The sequence below is a fragment of the Chelmon rostratus genome, chromosome 21 (genome assembly GCF_017976325.1).
Source record: "Chelmon rostratus isolate fCheRos1 chromosome 21, fCheRos1.pri, whole genome shotgun sequence".
In the NCBI taxonomy this organism is placed as follows: domain Eukaryota; kingdom Metazoa; phylum Chordata; class Actinopteri; order Chaetodontiformes; family Chaetodontidae; genus Chelmon; species Chelmon rostratus.
Genome location: NC_055678.1, coordinates 14,210,510 through 14,232,522, shown reverse-complemented (window position 1 = coordinate 14,232,522; position 22,013 = coordinate 14,210,510). Strand labels below are relative to the sequence as shown.

Sequence of the window (22,013 nt, the reverse complement as noted above, 5' to 3'; positions counted from 1 at the left end):
GACAGTGAGGCAATATTCTCAAACTTTTCAATTTTAATACATTTTTATATGAACATCAAAACTGTGTAGTTGTCCAACTGCATCTAAACACCAGCAGAATCATCAAAGCACCAAGTGTTTCTCTACTATATACTCTTTATTACAGTACAGTACTTACAAGTTGGAGGGAAAATAAAACAAACAGTAAATAAGTTGCCAGTATTATTTCTTTTTTCTATTTTCTAAGGAACAGTGAGTGAGTGAGTGTTTCCTTGGCTTTTGAACCATGTTAAGGCAAAAGTATGAATTTGAAGCCACTGATAAATATTTTACCGTTTGTACATCAAAAAAATAACAAAGAACTTCCACCAGCTGTCCAGCCTGTAATGTTAAGTATGTTTGCCTTCATGATACAATCAGTGCGTACTGTAGGCTACTTCTTCAGTTTTATTCTTTGTTTTCTTTGAGGGTTGAAGTGTTCTCAGTGCTACAAATACAACTCCAACAGAACCCAGCAGGCAGTGGTCGGACTCTGTGACTCTCCAGTCGCTGGATCCTCTCACTGTCAAACAAACCAGATGCTTTGCCAGCATAAGACAATACATGTATAATGGAATCAGCGTTAAAAAGGAAACAAACTGAGAGTTCAAGGTTAATGCAAAATGTCTCAACAAGAGTTTTCCGCTGCTCTCACTGTGTTTACGTACACATCAGTGCTTGTGTTCATTTGAGTGTGTGTGAGTAGATGTATTGCATGTATACAGTGTGTCTTTGTTTAAATGATCTATTGCTGTTCATTTTTCAAATCAGTGGAGACATACGAGATAAAGCACATTTCTGAACACATACAATCATACTGTATGATCAAATGGCAAAATATAGAGAATTTAATACAAAGATGACATTTGGTATCTTTCCCTAACCAACCTGTCCTACCAACCCAATGTAAACATTACACTACATAAAATAGGAAAGGCTAAAAAGTTTAATATCCTTCAACGAAAGCCTTCAATAGAGCACTGTTATCTGCAAAACATATTCTTTACTCTAAGTCTATTTCCACATTTATGATGACATACACACACTCACTCACGCTATTGCACTAAACCTCATAATCAACTCTAAATCCTTCTCAGCAAATACCAATAAAATTAATCCGAATCTGACAAATAAAATACAGCTTGACATTAGGCTCAACAGAAGAACACTAAGTTTGTACAAAACGTTCTACATGAGGCTGGTCATTTGCACTGAATCATGACGCTTGGCCCTTCACTACAGACCTCCACCACCGATGACTGCATGGAGACAGCCCCCTGGAGCTGCCAGTGTCCAATCGTCCTGGCACTTTGCTGGTGAGACCTCGGTCACTTTCAGAAGACCCAGCTGACAGGCACCCACTGCTGCTCCGTCGACAGTTTCTCCAGCGCCGACCTTAGACTTCGGAACGCTGCTTCCAGGCCGTCGTTTACGATGCAGAGGTCAAAGTAATGTCCATAGGCTCGCTTAATGCGCTCGCTCTCGTCCACCGTCCTCTTTAGTTCAGAGTCCTGGAGCGTCGCGGGACAGTCAGACAATTAGGGGAAAATAAAAGCAATGAACAAGCAATTACTTGGTTGGAAGCACAGAGTAAACAGTGAAATTGGTGAGCAACTGCATTGAAATTAGTTTACATAATTTAAATGGTAGAAACTCTCATGTTAGCACCCTTCAATGCTGAGAAAATCACATTAGGTATTCCAATTACTAGTACAATGAGCTTTCTTGTGATGCATTTCAGTCAGCTTATCAGGGTACAACATGAAACCTTTTGGTTGGTTCTAAATGTAGGACCACTGGTCCCTGAGAAATTGTCTTTTCTAGTCATATGAAATATCTGTGACTCACTAAGAAAGCAAAGAAAAACACATCTAATGGAAAGTGGCCTGGAAACACAAGCAAACAACCCCCCAGCTATCATCATGTTTTGATAAATCCTGACCAGTGCACCAAAGCACCTGCACACACCAATCCAGTGCAAAGAGCGCAGACAAAACCGTGGACACAGCAAACTCTAATGTGAACTAACCAAAACTGTTCTAGCTGTGGCAGAAGACTGTGTGAGAAAGGGTTTCCAGGGCCTTTAAGAGAACACACACTCACCGTTAACTGTTTTGTAACCACTCCCGACTCAATCGCTGACCTATTCATTGCTTTGAGAACCTCAAAATCTGGAGCTTCAATGAACACAACGTAGGGCAGGAACTCTGACGTCCGCAGGACTTTGAGAGCCTTCAGAGAAAAACAAACGTGTGTGTGACACTTCACAATCTCTGCATCAATGCACAGCCAGCAATGTTAACACACTGTAGCTTCTTAATGTAACATATTTATCAAGCTACTGTGTCCAAATTAGATCAGCTGAGTGTTTCCAGCAAGTAATACGGATCATTAAGAGGTCCTTTTTGATAATATTGATGATGTGCTCAGCCTGAAAACAGCTAGCTGCTAGCTGTACATAATTGGTTTGAATCTAGACTTTTAAAGTCAGCTACATTGGAGAACAGATAATGGAAGAAGTTTAGAAGGGCAAGGAAAAGAAGCAAGGAATAAAGAAGGAAGGTGTACGCATGCAAGCTTCCTCTACCTGTGGGTTGACGTCCAGGATGCATATCTTTCCTGTTTCTATCACCTCGTGTATAGAGTTGATCTTCGTGCCATACAGGTTCCCGTCATACTCGCCGTGTTCCAAGAAACGTCCATTTTTGATGTCGCACTCCATTTCACTGCGGGTCATGAAGGAGTACATCTGGCCATCCCTCTCATCCACTTTTGGCTTTCTGGAGGTGACTGAAGGATAAACAGAGGCAGAAACAGATCGCTTGCAAAGTGCAAATATGGTCACTAACTGGTAAGATGGAAGGATAAGAACTACGCAACAATGGATTTAGTATCATTACATGTGGTTTAGTGTGATGACGAATGGCTGCACTCACAGGGGATGGTGGTGCCATACCGCTGGGGATCCGACACCAGCAGCTTGTTCTTCAGACTGCGTCGGCCGACCCCCTGCGCACCAATCAGAACCAGCGTCTTCCTCCTGAAGGGCGGGACCTTGGCAACCTCTTCATATATCCGCAGCTCATGGCGATCAAATTCTAGCCAGAATCAGGGGGATGAGCACAATAGATAAAAACGTAACGGAAACGTGTCATCCACTTCATGCAAAGTGGATACTGTGATGTTACACTTTCTGTGGTGAGTTTCAAGTACCTGCATTCTTGGTAGTCAAATACATCATCTTTTTCTTCTTCTTACCACCCATCCCAGCACATAGCGGACCTGAGACAGACACACAAAAACAAGATCAAACCTCCAACCTTAGCACTTGTGATGATGCACTACCAAGGTGAAGTGCTTTTGAGGCATTGAGCAGAAATCTCAAGTCTTATAGGGTTATAAGGAGACAGCACCACTAGGTGGCACCGCGCACCAACACTGATCAGTCTGTGCATCCTGTCTACTGCCAGAGAACACCTGTGACTAGGCGATCTGCTGAGCGTCTGCTCAATATGGCAGATTATTTAGTCACTGGGGGAGAATGTCTTCTCAACAGAGACGTACATGGAAGCAAACGACGTTGTTTATTTTCATGTAAGGACTCATCAAGCAGTGAAATAAATATTGTGTGCACCTTACAGCCAGAGTGCTAATTGTGAGGTGGTTTTCTTAATTTATGAATTGGATTAACAATTTCAGTCCTCACCTTGCAAAAAAAAAAACAACTGAATTTTAAATTTTTTTTTCCAAATGCTGTCGGCTGGGATAATATGTGGAAAGTGTCCTAGCACACAGATGTGTCCTTCGCAGGCTCCAAGGGCAGTACAGTTGGGCTGTCATCTTTCTCTCCTCCACAAGTGAAGGGCACGCTGCTGGCTGTGACTCACCACCTGTTTTATAGCTGTTGAGGACTCAGTACGGATAAATCTGAAGGAACACAGCCTCTTTTCACTCCGCATCGCACAAGAAAAGCAATGATTATTGATCAGGTTGGCATTTACGGGGTCTTATCACCTCTCTTCGATCAACACTCCTTCTCGGGGGGCTGTTTGTGGACGTCAGACCGTGCAGCTTAATAACAGCAGATTGGATCAGGCCGCCTGAGTCACGCCAGTGCTCATTACCAGTCCTCCATTGCTCACTGACAGAGTAACAGACTGGAGAGGTGAGAGGAGGATGAGCGGCGCAGCGCCAGATGAAATGCTTGTATGATATGGAGAGGAACAGATGTTGTCTTTGTTGCCTGTGTGTTTGTGCAGCGAGGAGTCTGTGTCGAATCTGCATAATGAGAAGTGCGTCTCTGCTCTGCTGCATGCTGTTGGGAGGCGTACCTGTGGTAGCCAGCTCCAGATCTCTCTTCACGAACGCTTTCCTCTTCTCCTCGAGTAGCTGGCTCGGAATGAGACCTGCACTGCCTCCCTCTATGTGGCAGGCCTGTGAGGGAAGCATGTGCATGAACAAGCTAGCAAGCATGTGAATAAAAACTCTGAGCTCACGCAATTCATGTTGAAATATTGTGGGGGTGGTGCTCACCTGCCACCAGTTGAGATCCTCCTGGTTGAAAATCTGCAGAATGTCTCCACTGCTGAAGCTCAGGCCTGCTTCCTTACAGGGAATCAGGTTATCATGGGATGGGTCGTAGTCAAAGTGACACTTCACAAAGGCCTAAATGGATAAAGACAGGTTAGACGGAAAACAAATACACAAGTAACTGAGGCTAGAAAGACAGTATGTGTACCTATGCTGCCTATGGTGTGTGAGCATGATCTGCGGGAGACGGGTTGGGTGAGTTAGTGCCCATCACTAGGAAATAGCCTTGCACACTTACAGACTATTCCATCTCTCAGCTCACTTTCCCGACATCTCAAGGCTACAGGACTCATAAACCAAAACCTGTATTCCAACCCCCACTGACAGGACAAGGGTCTGAGAGACAAACAGACTGACATATAGAGAGAGAGGGAGAGAGGAAGAAAGAGAGAGAGAGAGAGACAAAATCTGTAGCCATGGCAACCATCCCCTCCCCCCCGCACTTGACGCCTTTTCTCGTACTGAACTGATGCATGAACATAAAAAAAGGCTCCCAGCCCTTACTGTACTGTCTGTGTGTCTGTGTGTGTGTGTGTGTGTGTGTGTGTGTGTGTGTGTGTGTGTGGACATGTATTACACACACATATCTGTATCAGAGTCAAATTGTGGGGACTCACCTTCCTTATGGAGACAAATGTAACATAAATCATTAAATTTGGTTGAGACTTAAGTTAATTTTAGAGTGTGTTAGCAAGTTACGGTTATGATTAGGGTCATTGTGAGTGTGTCTTTGTAATGTCCCCAACAGTAATACATGACTGTGTTTGTGGGTGTGTCATTCCCCTTTATGGACACAATGGACACTTAAACACACGCTCTCGCAGTCTCCTCTGGCCAAAGGGAGCTGTCAGTTGAGTTTAGTCACAATGCGATGACCGAGCTTGAGGCGTGAAGCAGACAGCTGGATTTTAATCAGAGGGAACTTTTGGGGACAACTCTAATCATCGCAGCTCCATCACGGCTCTTTCCAGCGTGTGCGCAGCCAAATCGCTCTTTCGATATCTGCGTCAGGACGCCGCAATTACGCGTTGGAGTAGACACTTTGATATCAGGAGCCGATTCCAGCTAAAAGGAAAACTAAACACTTGTACACTCTGGTTTTCACAAAGCGAAGGTCTAAAGATGGTATGCCGTAGAAATGTACTCATACAGAAAAGCCTGACACCTTTTGAAAAGACAGCCATGACTTAGAGGGTATTAAGTTTTCTTACATGAAAGCAGTTTTAGACCATTTCTGCCAGATTGGCTGCTACGCTCCACTCCACCAACCAGGAGGCAAAAACAGCTCTAAATGTGTTTTCTTTTGTTGTGTGTTTTTACAACTACTGTACAGCTGATGGAAATCTGCCAATTCCAGTTCGGGTAGTTTGCTTATTTTCATTCAATGTCAAAAAAACAAGTTTGCTGAAGTTATTAGAATTAAACCTGTGGACGACCTGAACGTTTTTACCAAATTTTATGGAAATCAATGCAATAGTTGTTGCAACATTTCACTGAAAATCATTAATGTCAATCTAGCTGGTTCTGGAGGAAAAGTCAGGGGATGACCAAAGTCATTATGAGGCATCCTCTGGCCACGATGGAAGTCTGGATGAAATGTTCTGGTAATCCATCCCACAGTTAGAGATATTTCATGGCTGGACAAAGTGGCTGACTTCATGACTGACTGACGTTGCTAAAAATGTATTCTCATCCACATCCAGTCCCTGAAATTTTAGGAATGCAAGTTTTTCACCAAACAGCAGCAATATGCTTCAAATGCATGCATTTCCATGCTAATAATATTAGTATTAGAGATGAAACCTCTCCACATCATTTTCTTGTAGATTATGTTCTAGTATATTTTGGTCTAGTGTAAGGAATTAATTTGGCTCGGCTTCTTTGAGCTCTTGTGTTCCTCTTCTCTACTGCTGAGACTAATCAGTCACAGAGACTTGTGCCTAACACATCTCCAGCATCCTCAGATGTGCGCTATCCTCCCATCCTACTGCCAATACATCACCAAGCAAGATAACCCTCACTCTAAACTGGGTCACATTCCCACTGTGGCTGGCCTCCTCTGGCTCTTAGAAAGCTAGCGTTCATTAGCTAGCATAGCCCAAAAGATGTCACGACTACAAAAAGAGGAAGGTTTCCCTCTGAGCGTTTTTCACACAGTCTTGGTTCCTCCAACATATTTGATATCCAACAAAGATACACAATAATCTTTCTGATGTGAACTTTACCGCCATGGGCGGAGAGGACGAAATCAAAAAGACAAAAACTCCAGTGTCAGTGCCTGTGTGATTACTCTTTTCCTGTCTTGTTCGTGAATACTTCAATTATAGATCCATTATGTATGAGCCGAAAATTACTCTGCATTTGGATAAGTGACAAAACTTGAATGCAGGTATTATAGCCAAATAGCCAATGTCATCTACAAAGTCCCACTGTAGAATTAGATATATGACTCTTGGCACAGCAGACAAGGTTACAGACATCATGGAGGATGCCAGGGAGGACAATGAGTGGTGCTTGTTCGATTGATGAAAGTGACAGAGCCCTATCAAACTAATCACAACTTTTAGTTTCAGGATTTATGTCAGCACAGGTGTTTTGAAAGGAAGGAAGGTTGCTAGAAATTTTAAATCCTTCTAAATACGCACAAATATGTGCTGCATGCATCCATTGTTGTCAACAGATTTCACATTTAGATATCTTGGAGTCTTGCTGAGAGTTAGAGGACATCAACAGCTGATAATAATATATATACGTAATACAGGCGGCACTGTTTGCACTGCGTAAAGAATAAAGAATCAACCTGTGGTCTAATCTAGAGCTAAGAACACTTAAACAAGTACAGTGCAGATTACGTGCAAATTTAAGGTACTTTTATTTGCATTTTAGGCCACTTTATGATTTAAACCATTCACACCATAACTGTCCAAAGAAAACCATGTATCTCCAAAGCAGGCAGTTTTAAAGCTGAAGCTTTGTGATAAACTGAAGGATTAGTTGTACCTTTATATCTTGAGAAACTTCTCCTACTTCTTCAGCTAAATAAAGTATTTAAAAGGCCCTGTCTTGCATTGCTGTAGATCAGACTTCCCACAGTACATAAAATTGTTAAAATTAGCTCCACCACAAACATCCAAAGCAGTAAAACGCAACACACATCAATGCAGCTGTAATATTATTCCAAAAATATCATATAATACTAAAATGCTGACAAAGACCATTTTTCTGCATAATGAGTACTTTAGCTTTTGATATTTTCAGTACATTTTGCTGATAATTCTTACAAACTTTTACTTAAATTAGGTTTTGAGTTTAGGCCTTTTTATACTTATAATGGAGTATTTTCATTGTGTGGTTTAAATGTTAAGTAAATGGTGAATTTTTTCTTTCATCACTGGAATCAACTACAATTTGTATAATTAATAGTCAAGAGTCATGATTGGTCGACAGCTCCATTCAATAGCTTTTCTTCCGATCATCATTATTTTCTGGGTGGCTGGTTCGAGTTAGGACTCGTGTCTGACTGTGCACATGTGAAGCCTTGTGTGAATTTGGTTTGTGCTGACCTGTCTCGCTGTGTGTGGCTCCTGGTAGCTCGGCAGGATCTTCAGCACCACGCTGCCGCTCGCCTCCTTCAGCATCTCCTGGAGCACTTTGGGATCGTTGCCCACCTCCTTGCCGTTCACCTCCTTGATGATGTCGCCCACATGGAGCAGACCTTGCTGGTCAATCATGCCGCCGTGGAGGATCCTGGCAATCACCAGCTCGCCGCTCTCCACTCGAAATGTCACTCCCTACATACACAAACACACACACACATAAAATAATGAGCATTTGTTAAGTGGGCTCCTCAGAACAATTACAGCATAACTTTTATTAATGGTCTTGTGATGTTGCTCAGCAGTTCAAAAGGCAAGTAGGTAAGGGTGAGGTTGAGTGTTGCGAACAAGCAGCAACCGTTACAGCTGAGTGGTGAAGCTAATGCAGAATATCATAGGCTGCAATTACTCTAATGACCACTAGATGCTGGCTGCAAAACAATCCAACTGTTCCATTCAGAAGATACTTAGGCTTTAATACAGATGGTCTGTGTTGTTCTTTGTCTCAGTAAGGCTCCACTTACACTTCCTCACTAACTTCATACATGTTGGCAGCAAACCTAAAATGTTTAATGACCCTTCAGAAACTTATGAATGACTCCACGGCAAGTCGGCAGAGTTTGTGGATAGAAGGTGAGACAATAGAGGACCTGGCAAAGTAATCACTGAGTCCTTGGTGCGAATCAACAACATGTCAACCTGCTGCAGATAAATCACCTCTTTTCTGTGCTACAAAGCAGCATAAATCTGACTGGTTTCTGTTTTTAACAATGCTGCAAAAGGAGCTCATTATACTGAGTGCATGTGCTGCTACCGACACACAAATCACACCATTTATTGAGGATTTTTATCTCTTTGAAATTTACAGGAGGGCTCTGTGCCGTCTCAGTGATTTCAATGGCTTGCTCCTTAACTTAGCAGACTTACCAGATGCTCACCAGACACCTTACGGATGCCCACCATCCTGACTGCGTCTGGGGGAACAGGCTGGTTGTTGAGGGCGGCGTCCATGAAGGAACAGGGGCTGGGGGGAGGAGTCTCGTAGTTTTTGGAGGCCACAGAATCATGGGTCTCCAGGAGGGACTGTGAGCAGAGCAGCAGGTGATTCAATGACAAATAGGCTCTTTCCACATCAACAACAACAAGATAATAACAGAATCATGCTAAAACGCTGACTCAAACCAGGTGTTCTAGTTCTGGTCTGTGCACAGTCATTGCATGGATTGAAACACTACAGTAGCCCCAAATCAATTTAATCCGTGCTAGCACAACACGCATCATTAAGCGTGAACATCATTTAGAAATGTAATCAAAGGTTTAGCCTGAGTGGCTGTTAACGCTGGCTGTGACACGTAAGCCCTGTTCTCTCAAACCTGGAAGTGAGGCTCCTTCAGGATGCGGACCAGCTCGTTGGCGGCCTGGCTCCTGTGTGCGAGCGGGCTGAGCTCCTTGAGGATGTCCTGGACCAGCTCCACATTGTTCTCCCTCACCGCCTCGAGCTTGGGTTCCTCGAACTGCTCATGAGCCTGGGATTTAATGAATATGAAAACCAGTCCAGTCTCCGAGAAGGAATTTATAACATTTAGTTCCATTAGCGCTCCTTCTCAGTGAGCAGTTAATGCACCTTGCTGTGCTATAACGAAATGTTTTTTGACTTCTGTGGTATTGTTTTCTTTGATCCAGTAGCACAGAAAAGGGCACGATAACAAACAACTGATACGGTAACCTGAAGCCAACCCCTGCTGAGATCAACACACAGCCTGTACTCATAAATCTCCCCTGAATGATGCAAAAACCAAGAAAACTAAGCACAGTCAAATCTTGTGCCCTGTGGGGTTTTTTGGTTTGTTGCTCAGAAACATCAATATTTTAGAAAGCATTCATTTTTCACTTTCTCCTCCTCTGCTGCCAAGGACACAGGGCTCAGTGGTTATTGGATGTGGCCTCCACACCTCTGGTCCAGGGTCACAGATATGAAATGAGCCAATTTTTCCCATCTGGTGCATTTTCTACCAAGGACCTGCATTTTGCCTTGGGATACTTCTATTATATTTTTGGGATAAAACGTCCTAAAGCATTGATGTCCTGAAATCATGACGAAAATTATGTTGAAAAAACTTTCACAAAACTCCACATAAGAATGCATATTAAATCATTTACAGTAGCAGTACTAGGAACTGTACACTGAGCCATTTTGTATTTGAAGATTCACATAGTCGGGCGATCCCACAGAGAATTCCTCTGGTGGGATTTGTCTGGCAGCCACGTTGTTTGTTTGCTGAGGAAGAGAGGAAGACTCCCTACAGAGAGACAGGATATGGTGCACGTATACACACAAACAAAGAGACAGATATTCGCAAACGCCTGCATCTGCACGTTCTCGCACACGAATCATCATATGTGCGGTGCACACACAGACACACACGCATAGACTAAGTTATTTGAACTAGAACACTCTAACACACACACACACAAACAGGGAGCTCTTCAGCCCTCTTCAGTGATTCAGCAGCAGGACTTGGCAGACTTCTTTGTAACCTGATGGAGCGAGCTGTCAGGGTCTGGCCCTTGGACAACATGCCAGCATGGACACTATGCTATATGATTACACTGACAGCCATGACTCACAAAACTTCAGAATGTTTTGACACCACTTTAAATTTGCTGGCTATGTATTTATGTCAAAATAGCTAAAATAAAAAGCACTGTGCTTTTTAACACTGGTTATCTTCCTTGTCTCCACCTTGACATTGTAACACAACTTATGATTATAGCTTAGTGGCTTGTACTCAGTCAGTGTTCAATATTCTATATGTTTATAAGCACTCTTATAGGATATGTAAATCTGCAAGTGCACAGATGTTTGGATATGTTTTCAAAACTATTGTGCTTATAGCTGAAGCCTTATCTCAGGTGGGCATTTATTATGAAGTTTTTCTGTTATCTTCCTGACAAACAGACAAACCAACAAACAAATTGGAATGAAAAGGCATTAACTCCTTGGCGGAGGTAATAAAAGGCACCCATACTCAATTCAATATACTGGGGGGTTTACCTTCCACAGCCTTACTTGGTCTGGTTTGACTAATGCTAGTTACTGTTAGCAAACTTTAAATAGATATTGCTGTGTAAACGACATAATTCTGTTATTCTCCTAGCAGGAGCCACTATCCTGTAATTGTCACGTATGGCCTCGTCAAGTTACAAATGCTCACTTAAATGCCACTTTAAATAATGTCCTGTAAAGGCAACAGATTCTTACATTGACTTTGACTGAGATCATTCAGTAACATTTTATCCTTGGTTTGGTTTTGGTGCAACTTAATCCACGTCAATGCAACAGCTCCAACACAAAACCACACACATTAACATACCATGTTTAAGATTCTCTTTTACATCAGTGTTGAGAGCTCATTTGAGCACTGCAGCATGTGAAGACAAGCTTTTCTGCATGATTTCCTGTTTCCACACTTCCAGCTAAATGTCAATAGCTGGTAGGAAACAATGTAATAATTGTCAGCATTGACTGCTTGTCACATAATGAGTAAATTGTTTCGCACAATCTGTTTTGTAGAGCACCAGAATTCATTGTTTTGGAAGCAACACCGCACAATTTTACAAATATGTCTCATTTACAGTGTGAACACGGAAAATGTGGCTTGGAAGTTGAGTTAAAAAGCACGAGGTGCAGTACAATCCGTAACTAAATGTCGAAAAGCAAGTGTGAGCTCATTGAGCTGTCCTCAATTCCTCAATAGTCCTGATTGCTCAGTTAGATATAGAGCCAAGCATTGAGTCAGTGCCACAGTCATAACTGATAATAATCGAGCTCTGCGGAAGCTCTTTTGCATGATGATAGCTCCCGTTGTCAGTATCTGCTCATTGTGGGCCTAATCATCCTTCGGCTTCATTATAGAATTGCAGGTTGAGCTGATTGCATCATTCTGTAGTGACTGTGGTGCAATCAGCACAATTCACTGAAGTCCCCGGGCCATATGCACACGAGCAGAGACCCTTGCTTTGTCCTTCTGTTAGCGTGTTTTCTCTGCACTCTCAGCACATTAAGTGATAGCTTGTTAAAGGTTCACAGATCCATCACAGGGTCAAGAGAAGCTATTATTTTGGAAATCCTTTTTGAATCCATCAGTGAGATGTCTTTACTTATAGCTGGTATCAGCAGAGTAACATTTCGAGAATGCTCACTGATACACCTGTACCACCGTGAACAACCAACACCAGCGTCACACACTCAAATGCGGACACACACATGCACGCACGCACGCACGCACGCACGCACGCACGCACGCACGCACGCACGCACACAAACACACATACACAAATGCACATTTTCTGCAGAGGTAATCAATCAGTCTTTAGTGAAAAGAAACCAAAAACAAAGCGACAAAGAGGGAAATAAGGATGGAAAGGAGCAGAAGAGGCTCTGTTTTCAGAAATATGGAAGGCTTTTGATGCACTACTCCCTGCTGCTCCCTGTGGATGGTCCATCTCCAAATTCCAAAAACTGCCTCTGAATTACTGAATGAGACTGCACAGCTTTTTACCTCGGGCCCTGTCTGAGTCTGAGGAGTAGCTAGCAATTGCATCTCCCTGGACGGAGGAACCCCATGGCCACAAACAGATTCCACCTCAGTGCAAATCAGCCAACAGTGACTGTGCAGTGCTAGAAGGATAAATGTGGGAATCCATACTAATGACTGTTGACAGCATAAAGGCGAAGGCAAAGAATGAATCTGACTACATGACGTGAATTGCTTCTTTACTTTATTCCTTGCATACTTTTGCCATGCACAGCAAGGCTCTCTTTCCTTCTCCTCCACACTTTTTTTTTTTGAAATTATGCTCTTGGCAAGAAGCAGAAGAGGAAAACTTCAACAACAGAAAAAGAACACGAGAGCCTGAAAAGACTGTCTGCGACTGCTAAGCTCCTTCACTCTTCTCACATCTCGTCAAAAAGCTGTACTCTGTAACAGCGACATCACTCTCCTCCATGCATGAATGGAGAACTAGTTGGGATTGGTTTCATATGAGGGACTTTGCACAGGGAAACACATTTAAATACCTGTTCCTGTGCAGAAAGTGTACTTTTGTAGCATTTTTGGGAATCAGCTGAAGTCTTGTCAAGCTGTCAGTGTAATTAAAACACATCCAGCAGGTTTGGTCCTCATTACCTTGAGTTTCCAACATAATTAAACATAGTGTTCATGTAGGAAAGGAAAGCTGTGGTCACATGTAGTCGATGCAGCATCAGGGTGAAGATGGTTGTTTATTTTGGATCAAATCACTGTTGATCAGTGAAGCAATCTGACACACAAGCGAGTCTAAATTAGAATGGCTGAAGAATCTTTAAGGACTTCAGGTCAAAGTCCATAAGTTGTGGCGAGAACTGTTTCTTTATATATATATATTGTTAAATCATAGATGGGTGTACTGTTTACCTGTGTTCATTATTTTAGGCTAAAAAGTTTTTGAGACCAGTCAAAACAACAAAAGACGATTGCCAACCATGTTAGAGTTTTCTTGGATAAAGGCAGAGTGTCCTTGGAATAACTTCACTGATTTGGAACAAGCTTTAATCCAATGTCTGGGCAACTGCCCAAGAGAAAGCTGTACAAATGCAACATGGATTTAAACCTTTATCTTGTTCATCCTTACAAATACACAGGCTGCAGACAAAAAAAGAACAATGTATGCATATCAAGTGCGTCTCGGTAGTATGGTAACCCTTTGATTTCACAGTGTGGATTCTATATATGCTCCATTATACATAACCACATATGTATGATGGCACTATGTACAGCTACTAGTCGGAGATCGTTGTCGATAAACAATCTCTTAAAATCTGAATCCTTTTATGTTTTTAAAAGAACACTCATCTTGTTACTAGATGGGTGAACTTGGCTGAACCATTGATAATGTGCAAGTGAGTCATTTTCCATCTGGTATTATTATAAACATAAAATAAAGATACTCAACTAAAGCATTCAAACAGGTTTTGGGAATAAATAAATAAGCGTAAAACTTAACAGTTGCCATTCCAGGATTCTCCACTGATCACAGGGCTGCTGCTCCTGCACCTGCACTTGTCAACTTGTCAAACATGTCAAGGGTAACTGTGCTGCTCCCTGACTGCTATTTCAATCTTTTCCTGTGATTGGCAATTGACATGTTGTATTCCCTTGTTAAAATGACTGACAGGTGGGAAACTGTGGAAACGTTAAAAAGAAAGATATCTTTTTTGTGTTGTTCAGCTAGTTTTTGTTATATGCTATGATGTATTTTTAGATCGAAATGAAAAACCCTTTCCAATGTTTTTAGACACCCAAATGCTTTACAGTTGCATATTTAATATATCATCCCCACAACATTAGCAGCTCTGTCTGCTCATCTACATTGTTCACCATCTCTGTAGCTGGGACATGTGAGGAGGTGAGCGATCGTTTAAGGTCCAGTGTGTAGGATTTATTGGTGTGTGCAACCGACTGAACACCCCTTAAAAGGCTTTCTCTATTGTCAGAGGTTGGTTTGTCCATTCTGGGCTACTGTAAAACATGGCGGTGCATGATGGTGGACTCGAGATATATTGAATTCATTCTAAGGAGGTGGAAATGCAACAATTCTTATTTTCAGATGATTTTACAATGAAGACAACTTATATATTCCATTTCTGCCATATTCTGCCCATAGACCAGCCTAAATTTTACACACTGGACCGTTAATGGCAACCACTTTGATTCCTTAGTCACCGCTAAGTTTGAACTTCACAGCCAAAACCATCATGATGGCAGCTTCTATCCCAACATCCTGTTTCAAATACATCAAACTTTTGACAAAAGCTGTAAAATCAGTCAAAGAAATCACTGCTGCCAGGTAAGCATCCAGTGGCAGTGATAGGACTAAGTGACAAAGAGGAGAGTTGCTACTTGACTCCTTTCATTTGGGTTTTCACCTAAATTTTGCTGCCTGTGCAGAGTGACTGAAAATGAAAATTCCAGATTTCTCTTTAATTTGCATTTTCATGAGAAAACAATGAAGCAAGACCATTACCATGGTAATGCGATTGCACTTGATGAATTCAAGCTGTCTTTTTAGGATAATTACTGTGATCTGAAATTAAAATTTTAAATGTAATAACGGGTGTGAGTATTAAGTTTCCATTTTGCAATATCTTTTTTTTTAATAAATCTTCTCATAACGCATGCAAAAACGATCATTTGTTATGCATTACGTGTCAGTGTTAATGCATAAGCAGATGATGATACTGAAATCAAATTTTAATGTTAATGCAAGTGTGTAAAATGCAGCACAAAGACTGCACTGCCATTTTAGAGAACATACTCAAATTGTAAATGCATGCATGCATAAAATATTCCTTAATTTTGCAGCGGATTCACTAACTGGCATCCAACTTAACACAAGCAGCCTGTGCTGCGGGGATGTAGATGTGATTGGTTACGTTCAGGTTGAAGTCCTCCCTCGTTGACCTATCCATTAGTCTGTCCTTCCCTGGACGCAATTTAATTAAAAGCTCTAAATGTCCTTTATTGCATTTCACACACACATACATAACACAACTGATACATTAACTGTGGTCAGTGTAAGTTTGTCTTACCACTGGGCTCTCCATTATCCCTTTGAGGAAGATGAGGTCCAGGTCATTGGCAGTCGTGGAGCTTGTGCTGTCACTCAGTGTGTCCAGGGCCTGATGCATGGCTACAAACACACACGCACACAAATAAAAAGCAGAAGGTTTATTTCACTCCACTCCCCTTCATATGCTACAGTCACCCATGGGAAACAGACTGAGGAAGAGAGGGGGAGCGAGGGGGAGAGAGAGAGCACATATTAACAGGAGCTCACAGCACATGGCTGTATGAGAGGGGGCTGGAGGAAAAGTGAGAGGGAGGGAAGAGGGAGATGGGAGCTGCCTCACATCCTTTCCCAAGCAATTTCACCTCTGTCAGTCACCCTCCTCTTAAGTCTGTCAGAAAAGACAGCATCTTTCCCCTACAACTCCTGAGTTCCTCCCTCTCCCTCCTATGAACATGTTCACACTCTCTCTCTCTCTCTCTCTCTCTCACACACACACACACACACACACACACACACACACACACACACACACACACACACACACACACACACACACACACACACAGCAGCGTTACAACAACACAGTTGCAGAGAGAGTAAATGTTTTTACCAGTTTGCATCATCAGTATGAATGCCTGCCCCAAACTGCAGTACATTGTTTTTAGAGGCTGGACAAGAATAAGATAAATCTTTCTCTCTGGTTCAAGGTGCACCCTTGATGATAAGCCTGTAAAAGGAAATGCATGCTCGCACATGCAGCCTTATCTCTCTCTATGTAAAATCAAACTGCTAAACCACAGACATCATTCAATAAGCCCAATCAATCAGCAGACACAAAGGTGACGTCAACAATTCGATAAAGGTCAGGGAAGGTTCAGTCTAGCGTCAAAGCATCTCCACTGACTTGGAGTGTGACGCATTGAGGTACCAAACACAGCGGCATCACCTATCAGCAGGCATTAATCACAGCAGACGTGACTGTCGGAGGAGCGGGCATTTTTATTCACAGCGAAAATCTGTCTGCTGTAATTCACTCAACAGACACTGACGCCTTTGTTTTCCAAAGCTAAAAATACAACGCTGGCTTTTAATTTTCACAAGGTGGGCAGATCGGTGGTCCAACACAGATCCTGCATGCCACAATTCCTAATAGTGTGTCCTAATAAGGCCATGATACAGCATTAAAGGAGGTGATTGGTCCGATTAGAGAGCTGCTAATTAGTTCTGTGTTTGAAAACATGTCCTAATATGGACTAATTCTACACATTTTATATATAGCACCTTCGCAAAGGGAAATGACAGGATGAAGCAGGCCCTGGATGGCACTATTTTATGATATGCAGTACGCATAATAAAATATTGACAGACATGAAGGGGTTTGCACACAGTACCACTCACACTACACTATAAGCAACATTTACAGTGGTACACTGTGGTACAGTGTGTGTTCCAGTATGACATGCCTTATTTGTTCTTCCTATTGAGCTGAGTTATAGGAGCGAGCTAGTAAGCTAGGATATTTTAAAATCCCTTAAGTCCCATGTGCACAATTACAGGAAATATGAGCCCAATGGTCAGGTCTGGGTACATTAAAGGTGGGTTGAGTAACTCTGGAGAATGATTGTTGAATATCTCCTCAGAGCCCGCTAGCTGTACATTGTGTCTGTGTGTGCTGAAAAAAATGTGTTTTTTATACAAAGCCCTGGCTCTGTAAATGGGAAACAAAGGGGCTTGGACCTGTGCTCATACACAGAACAAGGGGATGGGGCAGCGAGGTGGGGGGAGTGAGAGGGACGGTAAAGCTGGCACGCTAACATGTAATCGCGCTGTGAGGACAGAGAGATGGCAATATCAACAATCTTTGCCCAGAATGAATCACCTCACCTTTAATCCAGATAGCCAGGCACTTAAAGTGACCAGAGGCACAAAGGCCAATAAAAAACAAGCCTACAGACATTCTAGGGGATCTGTAGTTCTTAGGCACAGCAGGGTTAGCGCTCTAACACTGGCTAATTAGCACTAAACACATGTACAGCTGAAGCAGATGAGAAGGTATCTGTGCATAAACCACAGTACTGGGTTAAGTAAAGTTTTGATTTGATGATGGTGCTACTGGAAATGTTAAGAAACCACCAAATGATAACAATTTACCCTAAGCATGAATGCGATTAATCCTCTGGAGACCATGACTATACAATACAAGTCTAAGTCCCTACTGCTGCCTCTCTGATGCTACATCTAACTCATTCAATTCAGGGTTTATTTCAACCAAACCAGAGTTGGTGGTAATTGTTGGAACAGTGGAAAGACAAACCCAGAGATTAAGTGAGTTTCATTTTTGTTTCTGTCGAGTTTGAAGGAATTGTGTTTTATGCTGATCTGTGAGGTAGAATTACTGTTTCTGTCAAAGGAGCCTGGAGGCTTTGAGGACAGCAATATAACGGCTGTGTCTGATTAAACAAAAAGGATCTTGCTCTTTAAGAAAAGGTCTATTTCTGTAGCGATCCTTCCATAATGTTGCCAGACAGTTAGAATAACAACCTGAGCCTGTCAATGGCAAAAATAAGCACTCTGAGAGGACTGACACTGATGGTGCGCAGCCACCCCAAAGGATAGGACTGCAGCTCATTTGTATATTCTGTCTGTATATAAAAGGGAAAATATGGTCCAGGTTGAAAAACACTAAACTTTCCCTTTACTGGAAGATTTACATTTTTTGAGTGAAAAAAGAGGCCCATGACTATTTGGGACCCTTAAAATGTCTCTGTAATTCATTGATGTGCAGCCTGAAGCTTCTCTACGGACAATAAAGAACAAAACTAGTTTGTCGACTCAAATACCATTAACCCCAACAGAAAATGTTCTCCAATTCCTTCACATTTATCACTTTTACCGCCAAACACACTCAGCTGCACACAGAAACACACACCTTGTGTTGTGTTTCTATGTGCAACTCAGGTCTGTCAAAAGGCTGGCAGGTGATTTATGTTTCTATTGCTCAGCAGAGCGCAGTGGGAGGGGTTTTTTTGTTAAGGTGCTTAAGGAGGAGTGATGAGGTACTAGATATTTTGAGAATGAGCAGAAAACTGTTTTTGGTGTTCTTCTGTGGTGTTTTGGAAGTATTTTTACACTTATTGTATATCTACGCATAAAGAGCCAGAAAGGTGAGAAACTATCCTAATCTTTGCTTTCACTCAGGAGAAAGAGAGAAGGCCAGAGGAAGACAGCCTTGATGATCACACTTTCCATCCACCCTCTCCTCTCTCTGAATGATTTGATGAGTGAAGTCTTGCTTTTCTTCTACTTTCCCCTGAATAGCACCTCTGCTCCAGCAGGACAGTTGCCAGATTCGCGCCTGGCACTGAATATCAGACCAGCAGGCTCGGCTTACAGGTCCTGCATAATTCCCTTTAATCACCGCAGCTGTACGCCGGTGATGTTGCCACATCGGCACTTTTCCCGATGTTAGCCCGCCTCAGTTCTGCCTAGACGTGTGTGGAGTTTTCCTTTTTCCTCATTGTTTCACCACGTTCTTTTTTTGGATTCTTGTTTGACTTACGAGCCCACGTTGACTTAATATACTTACATATGTCACTAATCATATTTTCTCCTCCCCTTTCACTCCGGCCCCAATCAGACTTAACGATCCTGATCAAATTGATGGCTGCCGCTCCACAGCGCATCACGGGTGTTGAGCGGAAACATCAGGTATAATCTCAACTTGCATTTAGATATTGTGTGATATCTGTCATTGCTTAAAAGTCACATCGGAATCACAAGAAGGTGTGAAAGGGACTGGAGATAGCCATTTTCCCAGTGCTGAGTGTGCCTGGGGTCGTTCTATTATTCATAAAGATTATTAAAAATCCAGCTTGTCCTCCCTCTCGGTTCTCACCGCCTGTCTTTTCTCCCCATACAGAGATAAATAGGGTTTCTTCCCTCATTTCCACTGGCAAGCATCAAAGCAAACACAACAGAGGATTGGCCATGCAGGTGAGAGAGGTCTGAATGTCAGACAGAGAATTTATTTTCTATTTTTTTTAACAGCGACTTTCTTTTGAAAAATAACTTTCTCGTTAGCATTCAGGTGGAGTGTAGCGTTCTATCTTGTACACCGCTCTGTCAAAGCCATCCTCTCTTGCATAAACTTCATATAAAACTGCATCGGCAGGTCTAAACTGCATTTTTTTTATCATTAACAGTATTGATTTTTCTTCTGCTCATGTCTCATACCAGCTTCAAAGCTGCACATAGACATTTGCGTAATAATACACTCTGTTTTTTTCATCCTCTGAGCCTTTACTGTAGAGAACCCAGGAGAAAGTCATTTTCCACTTCAATGAATCTAAATTCTCTAGCCTAGACTACACACTGTAGCTAGATACCATTAGAGAACCACGTTTAACAGGTGAGGGCGTAGAGCACAAAAAGGGGACTCAGGTGTGCAGATAGACTGAAGCAGCTACATGTACATCATGTGCTTTATTAAGCCGATATGTAAAATTTAAAGCTCTTTTCATGTTTGAGTCGGTCTTGTTTTTACAGTATTTCACTACTTTGCGTCTACCAGATTTAAGGTGGAAAACTCTTGAAAGAGGAGGCCCAGTAGAGCAGATAATCTGGAAAGTACCCATGAGACTGAGATGGTGCATACAAAACGACTAAAGAAGAAATATTTTAGGAGGCCAAATAAAAACAGTAATGATTCATTTAGTTTTAATGCAGCTTCAGAGAAAAGGCTACTTTGTCAACAGTGTGTCATTCAGCTAATACAAATGTGCAATAATAACACAGTTCTGTGGCCTCCTGCATCACCTCTGAACAAAGATTACCAGAATAGCACCTTCCTCGTCATGGTGACAGTGCAGAGGACATCACAAGGTAAAGGTAAAGGCTTTTGTGTCTCCTCTGAGCGCGGCTTCACCTCCAGGAAGAGTTACAATTAAACGCAAAGTCATGGAGGCATACAAACAATCGGGGCTGTTATTGTTTGTGGTTAAAGCACAGCGAGGGAACATGAACCTCTTAGCCGGCACTTAGCAAAGGTTGCTCTGTTGCTATGGAGCGGCGGTTAGGGAAACAGAGATGATGACCAGGGGAGCTGAGGGAGGGTGGAGCATGGAGGAAGAGATGTGGGACATGCGGTCGTGTTGGTGGTTCTCCCTGATGAATCCTCGTGGGGTCTTAAACACAGAGGAGCACAGAGTGCAGCTGACTTGTTCTACTTCCACTGTTTGGCAAAGAAAAACCCCGTCTGGTCTGCTGACTGCTGCTGAAAAACAAGCAGCATTAAGATGCAAACAGTGTGTATGCTCTACCCAGAAGAAATACAGTGAAAGAAGCACAATTACATATCAACGGGTAATGGGCAGACCATGAACTAGCACAGTAGGTGTTGTTTGTTTTTGGTTTCCACCAGCTCCTGCGGGGCTCTTCAGCTACTAGTTGCTAACTGTGTCTGTTGTTTTGCTCAGCAGGTGGTGCACAGGGGGTCTTTTGAGCTTTTTCAATGAAAACATCTGCCTGCTACGGGCGAACACGATGCCATGAGAGCGGTGAGAGTGAATTCAGAAGCCAGGAATCAAAACAATGAAATGAAACTAGATATAAAGCTCCTAAAGTCAAGAGGAGCTGCAGATTTGTGTCTAAATCTCCGTAGGTTCATCACTATGAGCGACTGCTTTCATATGGTCACTTTGTTTTCACAGTGTCACCTGATTCATTTTCTACAAAAGATAGCTGCTTTAATATTTATACTCATATTCTCAGCCATAAAACACTTCATATCACAATGCTTTGTCATATTAAGATCTGTGTGACTGAACTCTGTGTAGATTTCTTTTTACGGATGCAGGCAACTTAACAGTTGTGGAAGTGCGCAGTAACTCTGAAGATGTATATCTTAGTGATGTTTGAGACCATTTCCCCCTGAGCGGAAAATGAAGCCGTTTCATAAGCCAGGACTGATTTTCCCGCCTGTTTTCTGTATGATCTGTTTTTCATCTGCTTTTTTTGCTTGCCAGTATTCTCACCTGAGTTGCTCGTACATGTCTGGCTTGTTCTTACTTTAGTTTTTTGCATTTCACCTTTGTTCTTGGATTTGTTTTAGCCTCCTCTCTCAGTTTTTGTTGCCTGCCTGTTTTTGTGGATCGGCTTATCTGACCAAATCTCTCTCCCACCTCAACTCCTACCTTTTGT

At 42.3% G+C, this 22,013-nt stretch overlaps 1 protein-coding gene across 2 annotated transcripts in view; it reads right to left on the bottom strand.

Annotated features, from left to right (window-relative positions):
- Nucleotides 1-979: 979 nt before the first annotated feature.
- The window catches only part of mpp2b (membrane palmitoylated protein 2b), a 39,299-nt gene continuing 18,265 nt past the window's right edge, over nt 980-22,013 (bottom strand). For both annotated transcript variants that reach the window (XM_041962652.1, XM_041962651.1), the window contains 11 exons: nt 15,835-15,935; nt 9,578-9,730; nt 9,132-9,287; nt 8,172-8,399; nt 4,552-4,683; nt 4,350-4,452; nt 3,232-3,300; nt 2,955-3,116; nt 2,606-2,808; nt 2,122-2,250; nt 980-1,529 (listed from right to left, as the gene is read on the bottom strand). In XM_041962652.1, the coding sequence (XP_041818586.1) occupies nt 1,353-1,529; nt 2,122-2,250; nt 2,606-2,808; nt 2,955-3,116; nt 3,232-3,300; nt 4,350-4,452; nt 4,552-4,683; nt 8,172-8,399; nt 9,132-9,287; nt 9,578-9,730; nt 15,835-15,935 (1,613 nt within the window). In that variant the 3' untranslated portion in view covers nt 980-1,352. The remainder of the gene's footprint in view (nt 1,530-2,121; nt 2,251-2,605; nt 2,809-2,954; nt 3,117-3,231; nt 3,301-4,349; nt 4,453-4,551; nt 4,684-8,171; nt 8,400-9,131; nt 9,288-9,577; nt 9,731-15,834; nt 15,936-22,013) is intronic.